Source organism: Orussus abietinus, unplaced genomic scaffold (genome assembly GCF_000612105.2).
Source record: "Orussus abietinus isolate OABI.00-Male unplaced genomic scaffold, Oabi_2.0 scaffold11, whole genome shotgun sequence".
NCBI classification, from domain to species: domain Eukaryota; kingdom Metazoa; phylum Arthropoda; class Insecta; order Hymenoptera; family Orussidae; genus Orussus; species Orussus abietinus.
Genome location: NW_019396016.1, coordinates 1,114,139 through 1,138,847, shown reverse-complemented (window position 1 = coordinate 1,138,847; position 24,709 = coordinate 1,114,139). Strand labels below are relative to the sequence as shown.

Sequence of the window (24,709 nt, the reverse complement as noted above, 5' to 3'; positions counted from 1 at the left end):
AAGTGGCGGTAAAGTAGAGATGGTGGGGGCAGGCACGTGATTAGCGAAAGGTTGTTGCACGCTATCAACAGATGGCGCGGAGATCGGGCGGAGCGGCGCGTTCACGTGTTGCGTCGTGTGACATGGATGCCATAACGGGTGTAACGGGCATTTTCAAGTTGTGCACAGTGTTATCCGAATCCTACGATTTTTTTCTAAATGTTTCTCCGGTTGTTAGCGCCACAAAATCGAACTGGTAGTCGCGTGGAACGATTTGGCGAGTCTGAGAGGTAATCCGAACACGGGCAGTGCACGAAGTGAGTGACACTCTTTGTCGCGATTTAGTAAGGTTATACGTTTCGAGTCGGCCCGTTGTTTGGCGAATCGTGAATTATTTATTCTTTCGCCCGAAGTTGTGGCCCGGTGCCTTATGAAGTGTTCCTCATAATTTTTTGGACATTGCGCAATTTTGTGGGACGGGAGAGGCTGCAGTAAATGTGAAAATTGGACGCCAACGACGTTTCGAATATTTGTACTCTGCCCAGGTAATGCGAAGGCATTCGCGGATTATGTACCTTTGTTGTGTTTAACAGGCCTTTCTTTCCTCGTTTGACCTTTCAGAGAGATTCAGTTCATTGGTCTCTTTTATTTAACCGGGAGTCATGTATCTCTTCATTGTATATTGTATCGTAACAGTTTTGCAATATGTTTTTGCAAACGCGTTCTGGGGGTTAGGTTAAGTTGAGACTCGACATTTTATTGTTTGATTTGTTTCTATATTTGGATTTTTATCACTATTATCATGCACCGTATTTTGTCATATATTCTTGAAGATGTGTTATTGTTAAGAGATCAGGAATTTTTAAGTGATTTTTGTAATAATGGGTTCACAAAGTTATAACGGGACGTCAGGTAACACACTTTATTAATTTATTTTATAGATAATAAACTGACATATTTGCAGAGATTGCATATTTTTAGTTATCATGAATTGAGCGGCCCAATATTTTGTTTGGACACAGTGAAGGTATTTCAGTGCGAAGCAACAAGTAGCGTAAATATCACCTGTTAGATTTTGTCTAAATTTAGAATCGGCTTATAATCAAAACTATCCAGTCGGTAGTGGTTTTCTATACATAGCTGCATACCGCTGGCTGCTCATAATACCGTAATTTCTGCTCGAAGGAGATTACAGGATTAATCGTTCTAGTTACGAAATCAAGGTAACGTGTTTATAAAAAAATCTCATCGTTTCATTTCAGGACAAGGAAATGTATTTTCAAGGATAACGACACGTTACTCGGAATATGTCCAACAGGAGGGATAAAATGTCTGCTGGTTTTGTGAGTACAGAAATTCCACTCCGATAGAACTATGAATCTGAATCGAAGTCTGCAACTTTTTTAAAATTACCGTACCGAGTACACGATAACCATTTTATTAGGAACATCTTTCAGCTTTTGTCGAATTCAAAATGGCTTGAGACAAAACACGAGTTACTAAGTATTATCGAATGCTAGTTATGTACAGGTTTCAGGTACAACCAGTGTCGTAACGCCTTTAATGGAAATCTGTTAATAGTACTAGATTACGGAATGTCGAGGTTTGCACAAGAGCTCGCTAAAGCTTGGAAGGAAAAGCTCCGTTACATTTTTGTCACGGTTTACGGAAACAGCGGCTGGAAATGCTCATATGCCCTCGCCGTGAAACCGGAACAGGAATACTGGTCAGATTGGCCATCCACTTAGATAAGGTAGCTTCGGCGAGCTCGTGCGTACGCAGTGATAATGCAGTCACTTGAGACAAGTGTTTAAAACGTGCCGTCCATAATTTCGAGCACGATCTATGCGTTATTTTCTTTTTTTTTCTTTTTAATGACATTACGTGTTTGCCCTGATGAATCGAACTGCAACGTTTGCGCAACGTCGGCTTCCTGGCGACAATGAACGTGGGTCATTCTTGAAAGCCGTAACAAATTTAAGGAAAAATTTATGCGATTTTGACTGGGGTCCGGTATGGTGTGGGAACGGTTCATTAATTATCCGTCATAAAATGTAACTTTTCGCCGGCAAAAGTATTAGGACCGCGCAAAGGCGAATCCTGGCGAAACCCGAATCATCGGCTCGTGTCAAAGTTGCTTTAAATTGTCGCAAGCTAGCCGATAGAGCGAGCAACGTTTCCATTCCAATAAGCGGATTAAGGACAGGAAGGGGCCCACCTCGAAGAAGGTGGTCTAACGGTTAAAGTCAACTCTTCGTGGCCGCTTCCTGGATCCTGCTCACGGTCCAGTTTACACCCCGTTGATCCTTGATTTTCCCTTGGACGTCGGTGTAAGCCTTTCGAATCGTTTCTCCGATCTGGGAAAATTGGTAGACCTGGAATTTATCAACGACTCCGAGGTAGTCGCGACCCGATGAACACGTTGCCCAATCCCCACCTCGAAACGGCCACTTATCATTGTCGCAAGAGAGCCGAGCAGGTAATTGCACCAGTGACAATAAATTATCATCGTATTTCCTAGTGATACGGTTGCGTGCTTGCCGGTCATAAACCTCGGGAGGAACGTCGGAAGCTTCCCGGCTCGGATTCGTACAAACAAAGTCTTGAGGTAACAACGCGTACCGTTAATCACCCCAGAATCGCTGCCAGACTTGGTATTCGTTTTTTTTCATCCGAATTTCCAACTTACTTCCACGTGGTTTTCGAGTATTTAAATCCATGATTTATGTGCGAATACCCCCTCGGTTTCTCAATAACGGTCGACTGTGGAGGGCCAAGTCATCTAATTGCCGATAAAGACCAAAGGCTCCGCTCGCTATCGGATCGGGGCAAAGAGGACTTCGCTATCGAGGCAATTAATGCGTACTCGCTGACGCGAAGTTTAGAAAAGTCAGCCCTCGTAACCCCGTTGGCTGGAATCATCGTTTAATTGAATCTATGATCCAGATCCAATGTAGGACAATAATGGCGCAGCCCCGAGACTGCGCATCGCATTAGCATATCCCATATCGGCGTATTCTTCTATTCGTGGAGATTATCAGCTAAATTCGACGTGACTTATCAGTTGCGCGAACGTAGGCTTTATCGAAAAGTCGATTCGGACCTCGGTCGTTCTTCTGGCACCGGAGCCGAATATTGTGAATGGGGAATCGGCCTATCGACTCGGGGCTGGATTGAAAAATTAATAAATAGCTCGTTTTAATGGAGGGAAACTTAGAGGACCTGGGGAGAATCAACGATAAGAAGGGCTACGTAAGTGTACTGGGTTTTCGGTAGAAGCGCTTCTTCCGTTGTTTTCATGATTTTTTTTTCTTTTTTTTTTATCTCCAAATCATACACGTACGTGGAGGGGTTTAAGGTGATACGAAAGCATCGTTATATATCTCAAAATATTTATGAAACTTTTCGACGAACTGCGTGCACCGAATCATCTGAAATTGTAATCGTTATTATGAAGAGGTCCTAAATGAGATCTTGAAACTGGCGAAATTTGATTGTTCGAAAAAAAAGAAAAAAATTTATTGGGACCTCTATAGTCACGTGTTAAAGTTTCAAATGATTCGGTGCACCGTCTGGGGAAAAGATTTATAAATATTTTCACGTTTTGTATGTACGTATGAAATGTGTAAAACCTCACCTGTACCCGTATGACTCGATCGACTCGGTGCACCTCTCTCGTCCACGCAGGTAAAATGGAGGCGGTATCTCGGGGCTAGCTCAAGTGCGTACGGCTGCATTTGAAACGCGATCCATTTTCCAGTAATTTACACTCCAGTGTCATCACCGCGGCAGTGCGCGGTACGTTTGCGAGCATTGCGGTGCTGCCGAGTAGTCGCGGGCTGACGGTTTTTCCCGATTTTCCTGGGGTGGACTCGAGCAGGGAAAGGACCTTCGGCGGAAGGGGACACCGTCCTGTTATCGCGGGGCCTCGTAGGGCGGTGATAAGACGGGTTCGGGGTTAGATCGGGCCCTCGTGGACCGGGATCGCCTGGCCGATCGGAGGTACCTCGCGATCTTTTATTTATTCCTCCTTATCGGGGCCCAGGAGAGTGAGCGCGCTAACGCGATAAGGAGGCACGCAATCACTTACCGTCCGTGACTCACGAGAGAGGTATACAAGGTTGCTACGAGGCGAAGACGTTTCTTCGCCATTTTGGCACCGGTTGCCGATTCGGTAATAACGCGCGCTACTTTCGGCCATCCTTTTTTTTTTTCTATTTCTTACAGGTGTATAGGAGATGCGGAAGTGCTTAAAAGTTCGCCTAGAATTTTCTCGGTAAGCGGGCCCCCAAGAATGGAAGGTGCGTGAATTTTCTCAGTGTCCCTTCTTCTGGGATGAAACGCGCGTGTAAATATCGTGTCGGTCGGGGGAGCGTTTTTTGACACGCGGAAGCAATCGACTAGGACGTCCCGAAAGGATCGGTCGATATGTCGAGCGATATTAAGCGGAGGAAAAGTTGGTATCAGAGAGCCGAGTCCGGAATCAAGGTAAGGCTCCGATATTGTCGGCACGATTGTCGCTTATATTTTGCCGCTTGGACTCGCTCTTCGAGGTCCTTGGGAATTAAGGCGTTACGAAGGTACGAAAATTCAAGGTATTTATCAAACTTTTCCCCTATGCTTTTTGGTACAGATGACACTTTCGTAACACCTTAATACTGACGTCTTGAGTGGTAGCGAGGAAGTTCGTTCGACGGTAGTTTGGTGGCATGAGATGTGCTTTAGGTCGTTCCCCCAGAAATTCGCTGGACTTGCACGATCTTATCGGCGTATCACTCGAACTCTGCATTTTATAAAATAATTTTTTTTTCTTTTTTTTTAAGTGGCTTATCACTGGTAACACCCGCGGGCCTTTTTAGTACGAACGGCACAGCTTGCAATCGCACGGGCTTCGGCACGTAGATATTTTTCCGTCGACCAGGGGAAGACGCTCGTGGGGTCGGGAGAGAGATCGGAATCGGTCAACGGGTTAATATCGATGACGTCAAATGGAGAAATATTTTGTCACGGTCCCGAACCGGTCTCTCGAGGGTCGTGGCATTCCACGGAGATGAGGCTCCTCCGCGATTCGGATTCGCCGAGAGATTTCCGAGGCCTCCGAGGTGTACCTTGGGGTAACAAGGCTCGCCATAACTTAAAAGGCCCGTAAAAGCTGAAGTATAACGTATTTTGGGAAGGGGAAATGAGCTGGGTGTGCGGGGACAACTTTATGTTATCGGAAAGCCTCCGGGTGGCATCGTTTAAGTGCACGAAAACGATAATAAACCGGCGGAAGTTCATGTGGCTTTTTGTTTCGGTAATTATAAGAGTGTATATTTTTCCCTCTGGGCAGTAGTCGGGGCCAAGTGGAGTTCTCGTTGGATGTGCACCACGTTGAAAAGCAAACGGCCGAAGTGTCCGAACAACTCATCGACTCCTCCGGAGGAGTGATCTCACTTGGCGGTTTCGTAATTCTCATTTTTATTCCCTCGGAGGTGGCAGAGTTATTATCATCTCGGACCTGCCGTTCAACGCGAAGCGAGTCTCGGTGCCTTCGGGCTTTTAGAATTCGGTAGAACAATTTACCATTAATTTCTCTATTATCCTAATTTTCGTACCTTGAGTGTACGTGTCTCGCCTTGGTCAAAGTGACGGGTCGTGATGATTTGAAAATTGATCGTACCTCCTTCACGCAAATAAAGTTTGTCTCTCGACGCGCAATCGCGAATGCTCACCGCGTTGCAGTTTTGACGACCTACCGACGCGTGCTCTTCGGGTATAAATGCTTCATGTCTCAATGACAATCGCATCCTGGATACATACAAACGAGACGTCGATGCTGGTTTTAACTTCTGATTCATTCATTGTTTACTTTCGCGGCGGCCGCCCCACCTGAGATTTCGCAACTCCTGGAACGTGCCAATGAGCGGGAAATCGGTATTTAAAAAGGAAAGGGAAATTATCCCGACGTCATTAGGTGTATCAACGAGCGTTATTCTCACTTCACCTTAAACGTATTCTTGGGGCCTCCAGGGAAAGTCTATCGGAGGATATTCCTATCTAGCTCGGCAAGAGTAAGAAAGTCATCGAGCGAATCTCTCGCGACGGATGACGATCAAATTCCACCCGGAGATCAACCGATGATGACGGCGGCGTAATCGGGCGGACGTTTAGCTCTAAGGAGTAACGACAATTAAGATGGAGCATTGCGCAGCCTTCGGAGCCAATCATCCGCGAGATCGGTCACCGACTTTCTACTCGGAAGGAGCGCCGAGAAGCGAGTCGGGGAATTCGAGAGATCGGCTGGATGAAATCGGGTCATTTTTGGCTTTAAATGTTTTTTCTTTTTTTTTGGGGGGAAAACGCGAGGTGCAAAAAATTGGACCACCTTATCGGTCCCTCTGAGGAAAATCGCGGTGAAATATTCGGACGCATCCAGGCCGGATGCTAGGATAAATTTGCATGAAACCACCGGTTGCTTTTTGTGGTTTTCGGATTAGGCCAGAATTTAGGCAAGCCTGGTCGCTGGAATTCCAATCGTTAGAATAAAATGGTTAACGATAATTAATAATGTTTTTCTTTTCACTGGTGGTGAAGTTTGAAATTATTCGGTGCGCCTGGTTTGGAGGAAAATTTTATCAATATTTCGACCTTTTCGTATGTGTTTGACAGTTTCATGACACCTTAAGGCTCTCGACCGAGCTCCGTTATTACGCGTATTACGGTGCGGGACCTTTAAAGGTAACGGGTTCTCCGAAGGGCCGGTCTTTCCTCGTTAAATGTTTACGGGCAGGATGCAAATTGACGATCTCTTTACGCAGAACTCGGAGGTAGATGACTGGGAGAGATCGACCTTGAAGGAGAGCCGGCCATGGGGGAGAATATCACGGGGAAGAATTACGGAAGCGCCGCGATTAGCGTCGGATCTTTTAAGTCCTGCGCGGATATGCTCGGCGGGAAAGGAGGGAAAAGAGTTTCCTTTCGCAAGGTTCGCTTTATGGTTCACCAGCGACATTAACACCGAAATCGGATCTGGGGTTTATTACTCGGCCGCGTTTGTCCTGCGTATACGTAACCGAGAAACCGGTACGAATCGATCTGCCAGATCTCTGGCAGGTTGTTTAGGCCGATCGCGTAATCCCCTCGTCGCGGGACCCCCGGGGAAAAATTCGGGTCCAATCGGCCGTTTTGACTAAATTTTGGCGATGAGATTAAACGTCGAATCTTGGGGAAAAGTGACTATGGGAATTGTCGCGGCTGCCTCGGGAGAGACGGGATATGTTCCTTTTTGCAGCGCTTTTTGCCACCGCGGGGACACGCGTGACTCACTCGGGGAAAGGTGGGCCGATGATTTTTTACGGGGAACGGCACTGACCAAAGTCTATCTCCATGAGAATCGTTTAAAATGAAATTTAACGGAGGAGTATCTCGGGTTAGGGACGGCCGATCGCCGACCAAGGTCTTCGTCGTGACGTGTGCCGGAACCCGAGAGGAACCTTGAATACGAGTTGCTCTTGATATCTTCGGAAAACATCGTTCTTAGTAATTCAATGTCGATCCTTAATTTCTTTTCATTTTATATTCCATAAATATTCGTGTAATTAGGATTTTTGAGCTCGGCAGAAAAATAAAGCTCCTTTTGGATCGACGTCGTTTTAACTCGTCTTTACGTAGATTTGCGGTCTCTTGTATTTACGGAGGTAGATAATCTCGATCGGAAACTCGGTTTGGCAAAAATCGACAAACCGTTGCTCGCCCACGAGGCAGGCGTGCCCGACGGTGACGTCACCGGTGATGACCTCACCGTTCTTTGTGTCTCACTCGGAGGTTCCCCATCCGCAGGGTGCTTCGGAAAACACCATGGAATACGGAGTTTGCCTGAATCGATCGGGCGTCGCACCGAGGAAAAGAAAAATTGCTCGACTCAATGAGATATGCGACATCGAAATCCTGCGATGAAATACGACCGAAGGAAGATGAAATCGAGTAAGGGACATTATTTGATCGAATCGTACGAAGGTAAAACGGTACCCTATAATAAAAATTTTCTTCGACGGAGTACTTTTTATGAATAAAAATCCGTTGGGTGGAGTCGATGATTTTAATCGCATTTTTAATCAAATGATTTCGATCGGACCAACCCTGGATTTTTACGGGGTCGGATAACCGCGAGGAAACGGCTAGTCCGTCCTTGTCGGCCTTCGTTTATGCGAATTACGCGGCCGAGAATAACCGACTTGCGGGATGCAAAGGGGCATTTAAGAATCGAGCAAAAGTGCCTCCCTAGATTGGAATTTCCTCCCAGTGGAGCAAGGTCGCTCGCTCTCAGGAGCGATGCCTTGCGCCGATATCGGACGATGCGCGGGGCCGCTTACCGGCGCCATCTTTCTTTTTTCCTTATTTCTTTTTCCTTCCTTCTCCGGCGACTTCGCTACAGGATAACGGAACCGCGACTTTGCAACCTCGATACGCGCTCGGATCATTTTTTTAACGTTCCACTTGCATGCTCGTTGGCACACTTCTTACACTTTATCGCGACGACGTCTTGCCTCTCCTTTTGCGACTCCTTCTGCGCCTCCTTTTGCGGGTGCAACGGGCACGGGAACGTGAATCGATGTCGCGTCGTCGAAGTATCGACGTTGGAAAATCGACGGTATGACGGAGGAAGGAAGAACAAGATATATGGAAAATCAAATGACGGTCTGTGACACGAATCGAGGCTTGTCGCGGTAATAAATAATCGATCCTCTTCGACGAGGGTGAAGGAACCTGCTGATTATCTCGAGATCGGTACCGGAGGTTAAAATGACATGAAAGGGTCATTCTGTATACATGTATCAAAACGTCGAAATATGATGTGTTTTCATATTTATTAACACTTTCCTCCGAACTGAGCGCACCGGATAATTTGAAACTTTAACACGCGATTACGGAGGTCCCGATGTGGATCTCGAAACTCACGAGGTTTCATTTTTCGATTAAGAAATTCATTTTGTTCGTCCATGTTCGGGATAAATGACACATTTTTTTTTTTCCCCTCTCGAAACGCTTTGGCACCGATCGAGGATGTTAAAGCTCGATCTCTTCACGGATCGATGTACATACAGGAATTGTGTCGAGGATGCTCGTAACGAGACGGCTTTTTTATCCGTGATCCACGGCCGCGCGAAAACGCCATTACGGGAACGCGAGTACTCCTGCGTAAAATCCCCATAATAAACACGAAATAGTAGAATTCACGTATCGTACGCGTAAAACTAGTAGAATGAGGACGGTGGGTGTAAGAATTAATTATTTATCCATCCAGGATTTTTTTTTCACTATTTTAAATATACATTTATAAGAGACGTTGATTTTGCCCGTTAAGTTTTGAGATGCGAGAGTTTTCACGAGACTCCGGAGGCGTCGTCGAGATAAATTTGTCGGGCCGAATTTATCGTCGTGGAGGGAAAGAAATCGGACGGCGATTCGTTTATACGTGGACATTATTTCTCTGCTCGAACAAACCGGGGGAATGATTTATTATTTGGCTTTCGATGCGAAACCGAGTCGCGGTTTTTGCGAGCGCGAGGTGTCGAATTTAAATTCCACGTGGCGGATTTCCGTGGGACGGTTTTCCATCCCACGGGAGGGGGGGTCATCAAATTTCGCTTGCCGGATCGCGTTGCGCCTCTCTTTTTATTTCTATTTTTTTTACATTGCATACCCCTTCGACGAAGAAACAGATTTCAGGGAAGTATTTCGAGTATTTTTAATCACGAGTCTAGGCGGTATTACTTTACAGTGAGAAAAAAAAAGAGAGTAAATTCAACTCATTTTCCCAGTTAAATATGGCGCACTCAGGAAGCTGGTTCAACTTGGATTTGGAGCACTATGGATTTTTCTCCAAATGTGGTTTTCTCCAAATCTACGTTTAACCAGCTTCCTGAGTTCGCCATATTTAATTCGGAAAATGAGTTGAATTTGCTCTTTTTTTTTTTTTTTTTTCTTCAGTATAGACGTATGTTGGGAAATTTGTCGAAGTCCCTCGCGCCGACTCGCGCTCCTCCTACGCCGAGAGGAGAGTCGGCCGAGAGAGCACGGCTCGGAGCCAGTCTCTGGTGCGCCTTCCTCCGATGCGGAACTGACCTCGCTTACGGGCCAGTTTCCAACGCGGGGCCGTCTTTCTCGGGTTGGCGCAGAACCCGGGAAAACTCGCGAATCCTATGTAATAAGAAAAATCCCCGGAAGACAATCGAGCTCCCCTTCGTGGGGGATTTGACACCTCGTCGACGCCTCGTGGGATACCGGAAATTGAGAGAGATACAACGATTGCTCGAAAGTGCGAGTTTTCTCTCGTTTCAGTCATCCGAAAGCTCGGTACGTGCGACCGCGTTTCCGGGACGTTTTCCAACCTCTCGTCACGTGGAGTCGAGCGACTCGTGTCCGACAAGCGTATCGAATCTAGTCATGAGAAATGTTGATAAGCGGCCTCTTGTAAGGTGCGATAATCTCGATGCTGGGAAAATCGGAACTCGGGGTTTGCTAAATGAAAGCGGGCTGCGGTAACACGGTGCTCGTTAAACGGGTCAAGGAATTGCCTGAATATTCATTCGATTTTCTAGGCAACGAGGGGGAACGATTTAATCCTAGGTGTGCGTGGAGAGGTACGGTTAACATTTCACGCGAAAAGAATTTCGGCCTTAAGGGGATATGAAGGTGTAATATGTATAACGACTCTTTCATATCACCTTAATCGAGCCGCAGACCCGGAGGAAAACTCCTCGTCGTATTGGGAACCAAGATTGCGCCCATATTTCGTTTATTACAGAGAGAGAGAGAGAAAGAGAAGACGAGAGTTTATCGCGCGTAAGTCACTGCCGCAAATAGCCGCGCCGGTCATCCTTAATTTATCAACTTCTTAATCTTTCGTAATTACGAGCCGTCGCAACTTTTGTTGCCGGTCCTCGATTTCCGTCGAATTGCTTTCTCAGTCGCCGAGAACGTCAGCGAGAACTTCATTCTGGACGCGAGTCGATGTGCCGGGAAGTAGTGTTTTTAAATTTTCGGGAATGTTAGGGTGATTAAAAAATCCCTAGAGAATTTAAGAGAAACTCTGATAACTGAGAATTTACATTGAAGATAATTGATCACCCTTAATAATTTTGAAATAATTGATATTCACGAAGTCGAGGTACTCGTTGGCTGAAAATAGTGTCCCTTTAATTTCTTATTCCTTTCTCGCTTGCGATGACTTTTCTTTTTTTTTTTCTATTTCCGCAGTTTGCGTTGCCACTCATTCATTTCAAGATGTGCAAGAGGATTGATGCAGGGAAGGTTAGGATTGAAAATTTTACCGGGAAGTTCGCCGGGTCCGTATCGACGAGGCGTCTACGTCGCGTGACGCGTCCGCGTATTTGCGTACCTTTTTTTTTTCCTTCTTTTTCCCTTTTTTAGACCATCGGCCGTACCTCTCCTAGTTGCACTTTTACGACCACGAAGGCCACGCGTGGTCGGCATTGAACACGGTAACGCGTGCACGCGTGCGCTCTCGTGCACTGCCGTGCACTATGGTTCTCGTCGCGTCATCCGAGTGAAGTTCCTGGGGAGTAGAGTATTTAATGCGTTACCTTATATTACCTGGGTAATATAACCAGTGATAAAATTTTCTCGGGATTTTTTTTTTTTTAATTGCAGTAACATTCTCGGTTAAATTGCTCGAATTTAAATTCTTGGGAGTTTAAAAACACACTTGGGAGGATGATACGAAAAATGACACGAAACATGTTGACCCCACGTGTACCGATATGTGATCGGGGTCGATTACATTTATCGCGCAATATGCTTGTCGGACGCGAAGCGCGGGTTGTTAAATCCAGACGAAAGACAGAGAGAGAGAGGGAGGAAGAAAATTCTCGCTTTAGAATTCATCCCGTAAAACGGTCTGACTTTTACCAGGTGAAGGCGGGCGTGTTCCCTTCCCTCGTCCCCATGGACTCCGAGACCAGGTCGAAAATGCTGCAGTGGAACTACGTAGGTGACACGGCGGGCTTGCGGATTTTTTGCGAGGCTTATCAAGGGCGGAGTCGCTTCCAGTGAACTAAAAAAATATATGTATATATGTTTGTACATATATACACATTCGTATTCGTACATAGAGGACCGCGAAAAAGTGGCGTGCTGTGTCGTCGTGCAGGCGCCTGCCTTGCCGGCTTTGGAAATCGCATTGCGGGACTAATGGCCGACTCTTAACAACGGGCCTCCCGGAAAAGTGTGTCGGGTGGATTGCCGTTTTACTAACAGAGACTGCCACGCCATGATCACGGAATGGGTATGACTTATTATTACCTCGAGCTTTCGTACCTTGTCGTGCAAGAGCGCGCAATTTGTACCCCCCCCTCTTGGAAGAGCGATCCCGTGATTATCGTTCCTTGATTACCGTTCTTTGACTTTGTCGAGAGAGATCTTGCCTCGTTCCGACGTCTTCCTCGAGATCGTCTTAACGTTTCTCGCTGTTGAGGAAGGATAACAGCTACGTGATTTTTTTTTTTTTTTTTTAAGGGGGACTGGGAAGCACGATTTAAACCCGAACCATTTGGATTGGCTTTATTTCCCGATGTCGCGAATGACGCTTTTTTTTCCTGGGAGGGGACGACGAAATCTCACGTGGTTTTTAGGTTAAAAAAGCCCGTGATGTCAGTGCTGCCTTCGCGGTTGACCTCGCGTGCACATTTACGATTCGCCAGACTCACGTCGGCCAGCTGGACCATAACAGGGATGGGAAAAGTCAACTGGTAATTTTTTCCCCTTTTTTTTTCTCTCTCTCTCCACCGCGCGATGGGCACTTTAATTGCCACTGCTCTGGAGGAATAATCGCACTTTTTTTATCGGGGATAATGTTGGGCAGTTTATGGAGTTCACGTTTGCCTCGACCCCTCGTGGTTAATGGGGGTCGGGTTTTAAATTAAGAGCCCGGCTAATTTGGGGGATGCAGCAGCTGCATTTGCTCGGCATATGGCCCTTATTAACGATGGATCGATGGCAGACTATCTCCTTACGTAGGTCTGCGATGAGGCTTATCCGGTTTCGGATGAAGGGCTTCGGATGGCGCGAAATTATTTTCCTACCCTGAAAAAAAAAAAAAAAAATTCAACTCATCCGTTGCATTTACTTTTTTTTTCAGACACGAACTAACGATAAAATTGCAGGAAAATTGGGACGTCCCCTTAAAATCGTTCGTTTTCGTGCCCCGGGGCACGTCTTGAAATTCTAAAGAGGAATCGTTAAATCGAATGTCACTGGCTGCGGATGACTCTGTAATTCGCATGGCCTTGAAATTGTCGCTCGCTCGTTACCGGAAGAAACTGCATTTCGGCCTGACGTCACGTTTCTCTCGTCCACCTACGACACTCGAGCCTCGACGTCATCCGCCGCCCTCGTCTTGTATTTTCGCATCCCCTTTTTATCCCATTTTTCTTATTTATTTTTTTTTTTTTTCATTTCTACGGGTAGCGGAAAAAATCGCTGCACTTCATTTACGAGCACCTTACGTAAGCCACCGGGTAGACATTAGATGAGAAGTTGCTACAATTTCTCGGGGAAGATAATCGGGGAACCTTTTCGCCGTGCCCGGAGCGAGCTCTAGAATCCGGCGAAATGCTTCGGTAACTAGTTTGCGCCACCACGCCTTTGGCGAGTATCTCGATTTCCATGGGAATTACGAGTCGGTCCTCAAATCGTCGAGTTTCGTCCGTACGCCCCCCGATTTAATGTTCCCGCGCGACAATGCCCCCGCCGCCGTTACGGTCGCGCGTTTTCAATTACAATTTGGGGGGGAAGAAAAAAATCGAGAGTGAAAGGTACGCCGAGAAAGTCCCTCGAATTCTTCGCCAAACCTGGGCTCGCCGGACACGCGATAAGTGCCTTAAGGTGTTATGTAAGTGTCATATACACATATACCGAAGAGTGAAAATATTTATAATGGATGCACCGAGTAATGCGAAACATTAACACGTGATCGCGGAGGTCCTAAGGAAAGTCTTGAAACTCGCGAAATTTCACGTTCTCGAAAATGGGGGAAAAAAAAAATATTTATCCTGGGTGCTAATTGGAAATCCGTAATTTGTTGGAAAAATGAAATTTCACTAGCACCGCGTTTTTTCTTAGGGCGTTTATAATCACGTCTTAACGCTTCTTATTATTCGGTGCACCCTCTTATAAAACAGTTTTATAAATATTTTGACTTTCTGGTCTACGACACTTTCTTAACACCTTAACGTCCCGTTTCTTTTCGCGCCTGCTTCAGTCGGCCCATTGCCTCGTTTTAATATGCCATTGTCTGCCCGATATGTCGGAGGATGCCGCGGGAATGACAAACGATTTCTCGATCGGCCGGGCATACCGCTTCCATTAACCCTCGCATCCTAATGGGCCTCGGCGAAATTCTCGCCGACTCTTTTTCCGCCTCATTGCGGGCTCGTGTCGCTCGCGATCAAGAGGTGCCGATCGGTTTTCGTGTTTTCCATCTCGTGTTTGGTGTTTGGCGGCTCGCCGCGTTCCTCGGCCCTGTTTTCATGACGCGGTATGCGGTGCGCGTCGTGCCGCGACTTTTGGAACTTCTTTGAGGTGAATGCGAGATCGCGGTCGATCGAGTCGTCGCGATAACGATTAAGGCTGGACATCGAGGCACGCGGGTCGATCGCGTTTTTACGCCGTTAAGGCGATACGAAAGGGTCATTCTATGTATATCAAAACGTGAAGGTATTTATAAAACCTTCCTCATGGGTCCACCGAACGACCTTACACTTTAACACGTGATTATGGAGGTTGTAACGAAGGTCTTGAAACTAAAAAATAAAAAAAATGTTTTTTCGCTCTTGTCCGGGATAAGTGAAGGATTTTTTTTTTTTTCCGAAACATGAAATTTCCCGAGTTTCAAGACCTTCGTTAGGACCTACATAATTCGAGTTTCATATTATTCGGTGCACCCGGTTCGGAGAAAAGTTATATATATATTTTCACTTTTTGATACGTAGATGTGACACTTTCGTAACACCTTAACGCCATTTCGGCTATTTATATGCTACTATTTTGAGAGGTGATTTTGGCGGTCCACGGTGCCGACAACCTGCCAAAGTGACGGACAAAGCGTCGAAACCGTTTACGGGGAATGTAAAGCCTAATCTGCACGAATTGTGGAATTAAGGTGAAGTGAACCGTCCGAAACATTGGCACGCGACTCGTGAGCACCTGAGATTTATATCCCGACACCTTTGAAAATTTAGATTTTCGATATTCAAATATGTCGATCAATATGCAAAATTACCAAAGGCTCCGGTATGAGAAACCAAGAATTTATTTTGCCGACGTCGATGAAATTTCTCGACGTGTTTCACTTCACGTTAAGGAGTGAATTAATTTTCCTTTTTTTTTTTTTCTCTTTGGACGTTCGCGTGGTTTCTATGCACGCCTGCAAGTCGCACGGCTCGAGCGGAGCTTCACGCTTCGGAGTAAGGCTTAAAATGCAAAGCAACGAAAGTATGGTTACTGGTTACAGAGCCCGTAGTGACGCAACGTAGAATCGGAGTCCGTTGACTTGGCCGTTGCCTAATCTCGAGGATAGTCGCGGTGCGATGGGTCAGAGGACTGGGGCAAATGATCGTTTCCCTTTGATTTTTTTCCAGCTGGACACATGGTTTGGACGGCCAAAGAAATCGGCTCGTGGGGGTGGGGTCAGAGGTGGTGCTGGCCACAACACCATCCCCCGTCCCCACTCCGGAGACGACTTCAACGAGATCGAGATCCAGGCTTCCATCATCGCGAGGATGGACGAGGAGACGGTCAACGACAAATTCGAGGAGATGTTGGTGAGCCAAAAAAAAAAAATGAAAAAATCGTCCTGTTGCCCGGAGAAATAAGATTCATCGAACCAAAGAAGTATCTCGTTAATTCCAAGAACAATTTATTTCACAAATAATTATTTTCTGAATTATCAAAATATTTCCTTGGTTCGATGAGATCTTTTTTCTTCTCTCGGGGTGGAGGTATTAAGTGTAGCGTGAGTTCGCATGATTGCGCTTTTCTTGGTTTTTTTTTAACGTTCCTTTTCCGTATGTCGCAGGCTAATATGAATCTCACGGAGGAGAAGAAGGAGCCCCTGCGACAGCAGTCCGAGGTGAAGAAGAAAGAGATGCTGGTCTTGCATTACAAGGGCAGCGTGCAGGAAAACAGATCGAAATTCGATAAGCCCGCGGATTATATACAGTATTTGGCTCAGCCTGACCTGAGCGTTAACAAGATCTACAACTGTATCGAGTCGCTGAGGATCGCCCTGACGAACAATCCTTTGAGCTGGGTCCAGGAGTTCGGGACGAAAGGGCTGAAGCAAGTTCTCGCCACGCTGAACGAATGCTACCGGAAGTAAGTCGACCCGAAGATCAGAAACTTAGAACATATGAAATGATAAGTTCATTTAGGAATTTGTAACGTATACCAAATTCACTTTTAGGACGTTAAATCTATTATTCCTACAACCTTGTGTACCGAAAGTGCATGAATTTTATGAATATTTCTAACGGCCTAGTTTCCTCTCTAATGTCACGATGTTGTTCTCTTGCAGTGCCTTCATATATTACGATAGGTAAATGGACAAAATGTTGATTATTTATGACTTTCAGTTGCGATCCCCTAGAACGAGTTTTCGTTGCTTATAAGAGTAAAGTAGAAATTTAAATCGCTCCGATATCTAGTTGTTATTTCGTATCGGGACCCCGCGGGTGGGCGGTCTAGATTTTTATTAAATTATATCGATATCGGACGAGCGAGACGAATTTCGTAGGAATCCTTGCAACCTGTACATATACGGATATCTTAAGTTATTAGTAGAGAATTCTTACGCGTCCCTGTTAGCGCTTATTCGGTGATCCACCATGTTGCATGTCGGAATCCTCCGTGAAGCTTGAAATTTACTTTTCAAGTAGTTAGGGGATGGTTTATGGTCACGTTTATTTACGGAGGGTATTCTTTTTCTCAGCGACAACCGATACGAGCGAATACAGTACGAATGTATTCGGTGTTTGAAGGCGATCATGAACAACACGGTTGGGATTAAAGAGATGCTGGCCCACCACGAGGCGCTGACCATCGTGGCCAGATCTCTGGAGCCCAGCAAACCTTCCGTCATGTACGAAGCTGTGAAATTACTTGGTGCGGTCTGTCTCATCTCGAGTGACAGCCATAAAAAGGTTCTCGATGCCATTACCATGAATGGAGAGTTCAAGGGGCGGGAGAGGTTCCTGCCGATCGTCCAGGGATTGATGCACAAGAAAAACGAAAACCTGAGGGTACGTCTTTCTGCCCGGGCGATCCTCTTCGTGGAGGTCTACAATTAAATTCCAGTCGAAGCCAATTGGTATTTAAATTTTTTCTTTCCCCCTTTTCCAGGTGGTGTGCCTTCAGTTGATCAACTCGATAATCTCATCCGCGGAAGACCTGGATTTCCGGCTGCACTTGCGGAACGAAATCATGCGAGTCGGCTTGGCCGACATTTTGGAGACCTTGGAGAAAGATGAGTCCGAAGACTTGTCGACGCATCTGAAAATTTTCAACGACTACAAAGAGGAGGACTACGAGGAGTTCGTCCAAAGATTCGACCACGTCAGGCTGGAGTTGGACGACGTGAACGACTGCTTCGAGGTGATAAAGAACATGGTCATGGACACCATGGCCGAGCCGTACTTTCTGTCGATTCTTCAGCATCTTCTGTTCATCAGAGACGACGCTCTGGTGAGGTGAGTACCGAGAGTCCGTCGATCGGGCATAAATAACGAGGAGGAAGAGTGTACGCGTGGTAACGAGAACCGTGTCCCCTTTCAGGCCTGCTTATTACAAGCTGATAGAGGAGTGCGTGTCGCAAATCGTGCTTCATCGTTCAGGCTGTGATCCGGACTTTAGTGCAACCAAACGCTTCCAAATAGACGTCCAACCGTTGATCGACACTCTGGTAGAGAAGTCTCGCGCCGAGGACGATCGTCGATGGGTCGAGCTGTCGCAGAAATTAGAGGAAGCGATATCTAGTAAGCAGGAGGCAGAAGCTAAACTTCAGCACGCCGAGAATAAAATCAAGGAATTGGAACACGGAACGGAGAGAACGGGAGGTGGTCCCGCGGTGAGTTTCGGATAGTATCGCTCTCGGCGGTGTATCGTTGTAAAAATAATCTTGTCGTTCTCGTCTCGCGGTATCGATCGAATGAAGTCATTCTCCTTTGATCCTTCATGTCGGATGCTTAACGTCATTCGTAAATCCATAGTTCATATCAATAATAAAGTCATTCTTTTACGCAGAAAGGTGGGCCTCCGCCTCCGCCTATGCCCGGGATGGGTGGAATACCTCCGCCTCCTCCAATTCCTGGCATGGGTGGTCCACCCCCACCTCCGATGCCTGGAATGGGGGGTCCACCTCCACCACCGATGCCTGGAATGGGTGGACCACCACCACCACCGATGCCTGGCTTTGGCAGCCCTGCCCCACCGCCTATGCCCGGCATGGGTCCTCCACCTCCTATGATGAATGCCGGCCCTCGACCACCTGGACCAGGAGCGGTCCAAGTGTTACCTCACGGCTTGAAACCCAAGAAGAAATGGGAGGTCGAAGGCCCCCTGAAGAGGGCCAACTGGAAAGCGGTGCGTCGCTGCTGCTTTGTGTTACCCCTTCGGGTTTTACGGGCTCGATTTACCTTCAGCGGGTCGAATAAAACGTGATATTGCTCCGCAGATCCTGCCTCACAAGCTCTCGGAGAAGTCCTTCTGGGTGAAGGTACAGGAGGACAGACTGGCTAGTCCGGAAATTCTTAACGGCTTGGCGCAGAAGTTCTCGTCGAAACCTGCCGGCAAGAAAATCGACGACGTCGTCGACAAGTAAGTCGGTGTATGTGGGCTCTTTCGTCCCATTGGATGGTTCGATCGATTCGTTGTTAGCAGAGAATCTTCCTTTTCAAGGTCTGCTCCGACCAAGAAGGTTAAGGATCTCAAAGTCTTGGATAGCAAGGTGGCCCAGAATATCTCGATTTTACTGGGAGGAACCTTGAAACACATGCCTTATGACGATGTTAAAGCCTGCTTGCTTAAGTGCGAGGGCCCGGTCATATCGGACAATATATTGCAAGGACTAATTCAGTATTTGCCACCTCCTGATCAGCTGGCTAAGCTGCAGCAGTACAAAGACCAGTATGACGACTTGACGGAAGCCGAACAGTTCTGTGTAACGGTATGGATAGTTGAACCTTTCTTTTTGAGATAATTATTTTGTAATAATTATATTGTTATCTACGGTGATTTGATTCGATATATTTCGGACAGATATCCACGATCAAGAGGCTACTGCCGAGATTGAGATCACTGAGCTTTATGCTGCGCTACGAGGAATTAGTGCAGGACGTAAAGCCGGACATCGTTGCTGGCACGGCTGCGTGTGAAGAAGTGAAATGCAGCAAAAAGTTCGCCAAAATTCTTGAATTAATCCTTCTGCTGGGAAATTACATGAACTCTGGTTCGAGAAATGGTCAAGCGTTCGGATTTGAAATCAGTTTTCTTACCAAGGTTTATTAACATCTCTACCATGAAAGTAGCTTAGCGTTTGATCGTTGTTTTACTATAACTTATAGACTTTATTCGTTTAACTATTTTAGTTAACGAGTACAAAGGACGTGGACAACAAGCAAACACTTATGCATTATTTGGTGGATACGATCGAAAGGAAGTTCCCGGACTGTTTGACTTTCTCGGAGGAGTTAGCTCACGTCGACCGAGCTAGCAGAGTTTCGTTGGAAAACATTCAGAGAACCCTTCGGCAGATGGATACCAATTTACGCAATCTCGAGCAGGATCTGGCCAATGCCAAAATTCCGCAGGGAGATATCGACATGTTTGCAGAAGTAATGACGGTACGCTTGTATTTTTTATCGGGGGGAACAGCGACAACTTTCATGTTCTCTTCCAGAGTTTCGCGACATCCCCTTGATCTTTCGTTTTTGCAGCCGTTCGCCAAGAAAGCCAGGGAATCGTACGAAGTTATGCAAAGCATGTTCAAGAACATGGACAGCCTCTACACGGATATCTCGGAATTCTTCGCCTTCGACAAGCAGAAGTACACCATCGAGGAGTTCTTCGGCGACATCAAGACGTTCAAGGACGATTTTGGGGTAACTTTCTAAGGATCGGCGATCGTTTCCGCGCCAGGAACTGTAAAACGGATCGCGGGAAGGTGACGGTACATGATTGGTTTCTTTATTCTAGCAAGCACAAAAGGAGATCATCAAGATGCGCGAGGGCGAGGAGAAGCAGAGAAGAGCACGCGAGGCGCGGGAGAAGATGGAAGCGGAGAAGACTGCTCGGGCGGAGAGGAAACGCGCACTGGTCGACATGAACGCTCACGAAACGCAAGAGGGAGTTATGGATAGTTTAATGGAGGCTCTCCAAACTGGATCTGCCTTTAGCAGGCCGGATCAACGTCGCAAGAGGCAGACCCGCGCGGCCGGTGGTAAGTTGACGCTTGTCAGGAATAAACGCAGAGCTAGTAGGCTCGTGAAAATCTGCTGCGGGAAGGGGAAATTATTTAGCGGTAGTCTAGGTAAAAGTGTCGCCGTTGCGGGAGGTAACTCGAATGATTCGGCTTCGAAAACACCATTAGGCACCGAGCCACCGCCACACGGTGATGGTTTACTTGGAAATAACACGGAAAGCGGAGATCCTCGGTTACACGCGGGGCAGGATCACACCTTGCGTGACGGACATATTCCACGTAATTACTCGTTACCAGCTTCAAGCCTTCAGGACAGCACTGCCTTTAGAAGTAGTTATTCCTCGGAAAGCGAATTTTATACCCCCGAAGAGAATAGAGACTTGTACAAGCAGATTCTGCTGAGCAAAGCCATAAACGCACCTAAGAAGAGACTCATAGGTGGCGGGGAATTCCCTCGGCGGAATTTGGGTGGCCTCATGTACCGGACGCCGGAAGACAATCACGATTTGCTCAATGTTCTCCTAGACCAGGCTAGAAGGACCCCGAAGAAGCAGAGGTTGCTTTCGAGGATTTCCTTGGGCGGCGGGAACAAGAACAAGGCATCATCCAGCCTTTACACGAACCAAAAATACGAGGCCGATGAGGATACCCCTAAAAGAGTCGCGGAGATCGAAATGCTGGGGAACGTTGCGAAGCATCCTTGTCCACAGGGCATTTATAATAACGTCATTCTTGAAAACACGCCGATACTGAGCCTCAAGTTTGAAGCCGTTGGAGGTGCTGCAAGGGATGGAAGACACATTAGTCGGTTACTACAGAGCGGTTGTGGCAATGTCGAGGGTAGAGGAGCCATTCCTAAAATTATGCTGTACAGTCCCGCGTCGAGGGTGGTTCCAAGCTCCTATTCGAGTACTCGAAGACCCCAAGAGTCTAGCAGACAAGAAAGTCCTAATGTAGCCGTTCAGAATGGCGTTACAGGCACTTCTAAGAGCGAGTCTAGATTTGAACGTCCCGTTGGTACGGCGCAATGGACGACTCCCGGAAAACGCAGGCGAGTTATCGTCAGCAAGAGACGCAGGAGGAACCATGTCGTGCACCGGGTATTAACGACGTACAGGCGGTTATTGTACAAGAAGTACAAAGCCAATGCGAAACGAAACAGGACTCTAAGATACTTGGGCAGTCCTCCCGATATGAGCGTCACCATGCCCGTAGGTCTTCTTCGAGAGTCCACTTCTTTCGAAGCAGATCGTCCGATCAAGAAGGTGCACTCTTCCGATGACGTTGCAACGAAGTCGCGGGTCCTCCCGGTGCATCTCGGATTGCATCGTGCCAACAATTTCGAAGACATTGCCACGCTACAGGATGAAAATCAAAATAGTCTTGCTTTTGGAAACACTTCCTCTGGGGTCGAGGGTTCCGATATGGACACCTCGTCGATGTCCATGTTGACCAATGAATTGCCCGATGTCTGTCACCAGGGTTGATAAAAATCATAATTTAATAACAGAATTAGAAATCGGGATTTTTTTTTGCTTAATATCTTAATTATTTAAATGATATACTAATTTAAAGGGTTGGGTCAAATCGGGATTACTAAAAAATTGTCATGCGTTGTAAGTTTTTAGAGAATTTGACTGATATCTTTATTGCGCGGTTCGTGTAGATGTAGTGCTTAATTAGAATGCAGGAAATTCTTCTTAGGGAGGGTTTCGTTTATCTCAAATCGACATATCTCTTTCTGATCATTTGTTTTAGAACTTGCCTAAATCCGAAGAATTAAATGAGGGTTACGTAAGTCCGATGTGCCTTCGCGTGTTATTAACACAATGTGTGTTCTAAACTTTCGTCTTTTTTTTTTTCCAAGTTTGTTACAGATCCAAATTACCTTTTAATAGTATTAAATTAATCATTGTGATAACGCTCAGTACCATTGTTATAGTCCTAAGGATTTGTGTGTATTATGCCTGAATTGAAAATGACTCGTTTGTAGAATATGTGATACATGTACCGTACTTGCTGTAAATACAATTGTTTTATTTTTTTTTTTATTTTTCCTTAAATTTGTTCAACGTTAATTGGCACGCACTGAATTCGCATTTTAGAATTGTTAAACTAACTGTGTACGTCAATGTCAAATTAAATGCGTTCGTGTAATTTTCATTTTTTTTTTTTTCCCTCTTGAATCTAACGCGAAGATTTGTCAAATCTTTTCCACTTTCGTTTTGAATATTCTCTCCGATGGTAAAGTAGAATTAATGTTTTCAAATTGATCCTACAAGTACCGAGCAATTTTTTTTTCAAGTGGTTTTTGCGAACTCAATCGGTATTACAGCAATGCGGACACTTTTTTTTTGTGCATATTTACACGTTCTTGCCGGTAGTGTGTAATCACCTTGTCGTTTGTATTATTAATCGTGCTGGTTGCATTAACGAAGAATTAATTTTGATTTTGCAGCAGAAAGGAGGGCACAGTTAAACAGAAGTCGATCGCGAACAGGATTGGTGGGAACTGGATTGCTCGGAAGAGAATTGTCTACGTAAGTGATAAGTCCCTTTGAATATGTCGCAATTAACCTGTCATTGATTAATTGAAATTATTATATTTCAGGGAACTGCTAAGTTCAGCGTAACAGAAAGAGACCAAGAGGTGTCCGTCCCAAAATTGATGCTGTGATGTTTTAAGCTTCAGTCTATGATTTTTGAGTACCGCTGCAGCGAAGTACAAAATGGTTCTTACTCAGGCAGGACATAACGATCAGTGCCAGATTATTATCGCACTGTGATACCATTTGTACCCAACATTATCGTTTGGTTCAGATGAGTTTCCCGATGTCTTCCCACTGTCTGAAAGCATCGTCCCGGAGGATACTCTTAAAATGACAGCGACCTAGGTACATAGAAACGTTCAGGGTTAAGGGGATGTGAAAGTGGCATCCGGGAGGTCAATCGTTCATGTAACTTTTCTCCAAACTAGGTGTAATTGCTTCAGACTTTGCAGCTTGAATATGGAGACTATAGGGAAGGTCCTGACACCCATGAAATTTCATTTTTTATCAAGTCGGTACACCCAGTTCGAAGAAATGTTTCATAAGGGAGATCCCTTTGACGTCACTTTCACATCACGTTAATGCATAGTAGGTATGCGGTTACTATGTTTACACAGAAATCGTGCAGGTGTGGTTATTAAGTCCGTACTGTTGGCAATCGTGTAAGGTTTCAATGAAAATGGTAATTGCATGAACGATACCGAGGGTGAGGGGACTGTCGATTGAAAGAAGCCCAGCTCTTATTGAGTTTTAACACGTGGAAAAACTTAGTTAGAAAATCGTAGTCAACTCCACTGCTGCACCACGGACGTTTCGACGATGCTAGAAATGTCTAATTCGTGTAATTAGTATTTCCTCGACTAACCGGAGACTATTATGATACTCTTAGGTGGCAATTGTGGCTAACAGCAACTGAACGTATATTCCGATGGATTGTGTCAAATCTAGGAGAAACGTTTCATGTACAAATCACACGGGAATGGGGAAACGGGAATGTTCAGTCGGTGTACATTTTGTGAGATCGATAACTGCCTCTTCTTCTGTGTACTTACACTGACTCGATCATGAGAGATATGTAAATAGTGCAATTTAGAGCCGTACGTTTGATTAACGAAACAGATAGTTTTAGGGACGCCACGTCTTTTTGTACTTTTTAAGGAATCCTTTTTACTTCATCTTTCGCGGAGATGCATTTACACGCAAAATGAAAAAAAAGAAAAGATATCAAGAGTGTCATAAACCGCCCAACTATCTGCAAGTAAATCTACTTTATAGAAATATAGGATTAAAAAATTGCCAAGACCTCTATTTTAGGCACGACTGTAAGATATAAATGCCGTTCACTAAACGCTATTAATTTCCGCAATAAACGCCATCAATTCTCGACAATTTGACCTTCTCGATGCTGGGCTAGATTAATTGTATTATTTTGAATGGTTAATGCAGGTGTACGTTACGAGGGATTTCTTCGAAGGAGATTTGCCTTCCCCGCAATTCTTATTGCAAACCTACGATCGTGCCTTAAATATGCGCCGCGTAATTAATGAATACTTATCGATAGATAAGGAAAGGTGAGAAATTTATTTTTTTGAATCTTGATGCCAGCTATTGTTTATATTGTATTTGTTGTACGAAGGAAGGGGAGTCTTGTAACTATACTGTGAATACGTACATTTAGAATAAATTATTACTTTATTGATAGGGA

General features: G+C 45.7%; 1 protein-coding gene and 1 long non-coding RNA gene across 12 annotated transcripts in view; one reads left to right on the top strand and one right to left on the bottom strand.

Moving 5' to 3' along the window:
* Positions 1-3,706, bottom strand: part of LOC105704046 — a 6,036-nt gene extending 2,330 nt beyond the window's left edge. Inside the window, exons 1-2 of the long non-coding RNA XR_001104413.2 lie at positions 3,617-3,706; positions 2,198-2,336 (exon numbers count right to left, since the gene is read on the bottom strand). This is a non-coding gene — a long non-coding RNA (uncharacterized LOC105704046). The remainder of the gene's footprint in view (positions 1-2,197; positions 2,337-3,616) is intronic.
* Positions 122-24,709, top strand: LOC105704043 (protein diaphanous). Of its 11 annotated transcripts, XR_001104412.2 has the most exons (18): positions 4,407-4,467; positions 11,896-11,970; positions 15,621-15,803; positions 16,058-16,356; positions 16,556-16,576; positions 16,970-17,279; positions 17,380-17,726; positions 17,812-18,103; positions 18,280-18,618; positions 18,710-18,852; positions 18,934-19,201; positions 19,294-19,533; positions 19,623-19,877; positions 19,971-20,135; positions 20,230-20,473; positions 22,214-22,249; positions 22,914-22,995; positions 23,067-24,709. XR_001104412.2 is itself a non-coding variant. In XM_012432909.2 (17 exons), the coding sequence occupies exons 2-17, from the start codon at positions 1,287-1,289 to the stop codon at positions 23,086-23,088; spliced, it is 3,246 nt and encodes a 1,081-aa protein (XP_012288332.1). In that variant the 5' UTR covers positions 122-296; positions 1,242-1,286. The 11 variants fall into 11 exon arrangements, 10 of the variants coding, with proteins under 10 accessions (XP_012288332.1, XP_012288331.1, XP_023290436.1 ...); XM_012432909.2 differs by lacking the exons at positions 4,407-4,467; positions 11,896-11,970; positions 22,214-22,249 and adding exons at positions 122-296; positions 1,242-1,322 and having other exon boundaries at positions 23,067-23,088; XM_012432908.2 differs by lacking the exons at positions 4,407-4,467; positions 11,896-11,970; positions 22,214-22,249 and adding exons at positions 122-524; positions 1,242-1,322 and having other exon boundaries at positions 23,067-23,088.

What these genes read in the sequence shown, in the direction of transcription:
- LOC105704043 (XM_012432902.2), top strand. Translation starts at nt 4,408, where the DNA reads ATGTCGAGCGATATTAAGCGGAGGAAAAGTTGGTATCAGAGAGCCGAG. An exon ending in AGAGGGCCAACTGGAAAGCG is followed by an intron (nt 18,619 to 18,709) that starts GTGCGTCGCTGC and finishes ATTGCTCCGCAG; the next exon opens with ATCCTGCCTCACAAGCTCTC. An exon ending in CCGAACAGTTCTGTGTAACG is followed by an intron (nt 19,202 to 19,293) that starts GTATGGATAGTT and finishes TATTTCGGACAG; the next exon opens with ATATCCACGATCAAGAGGCT.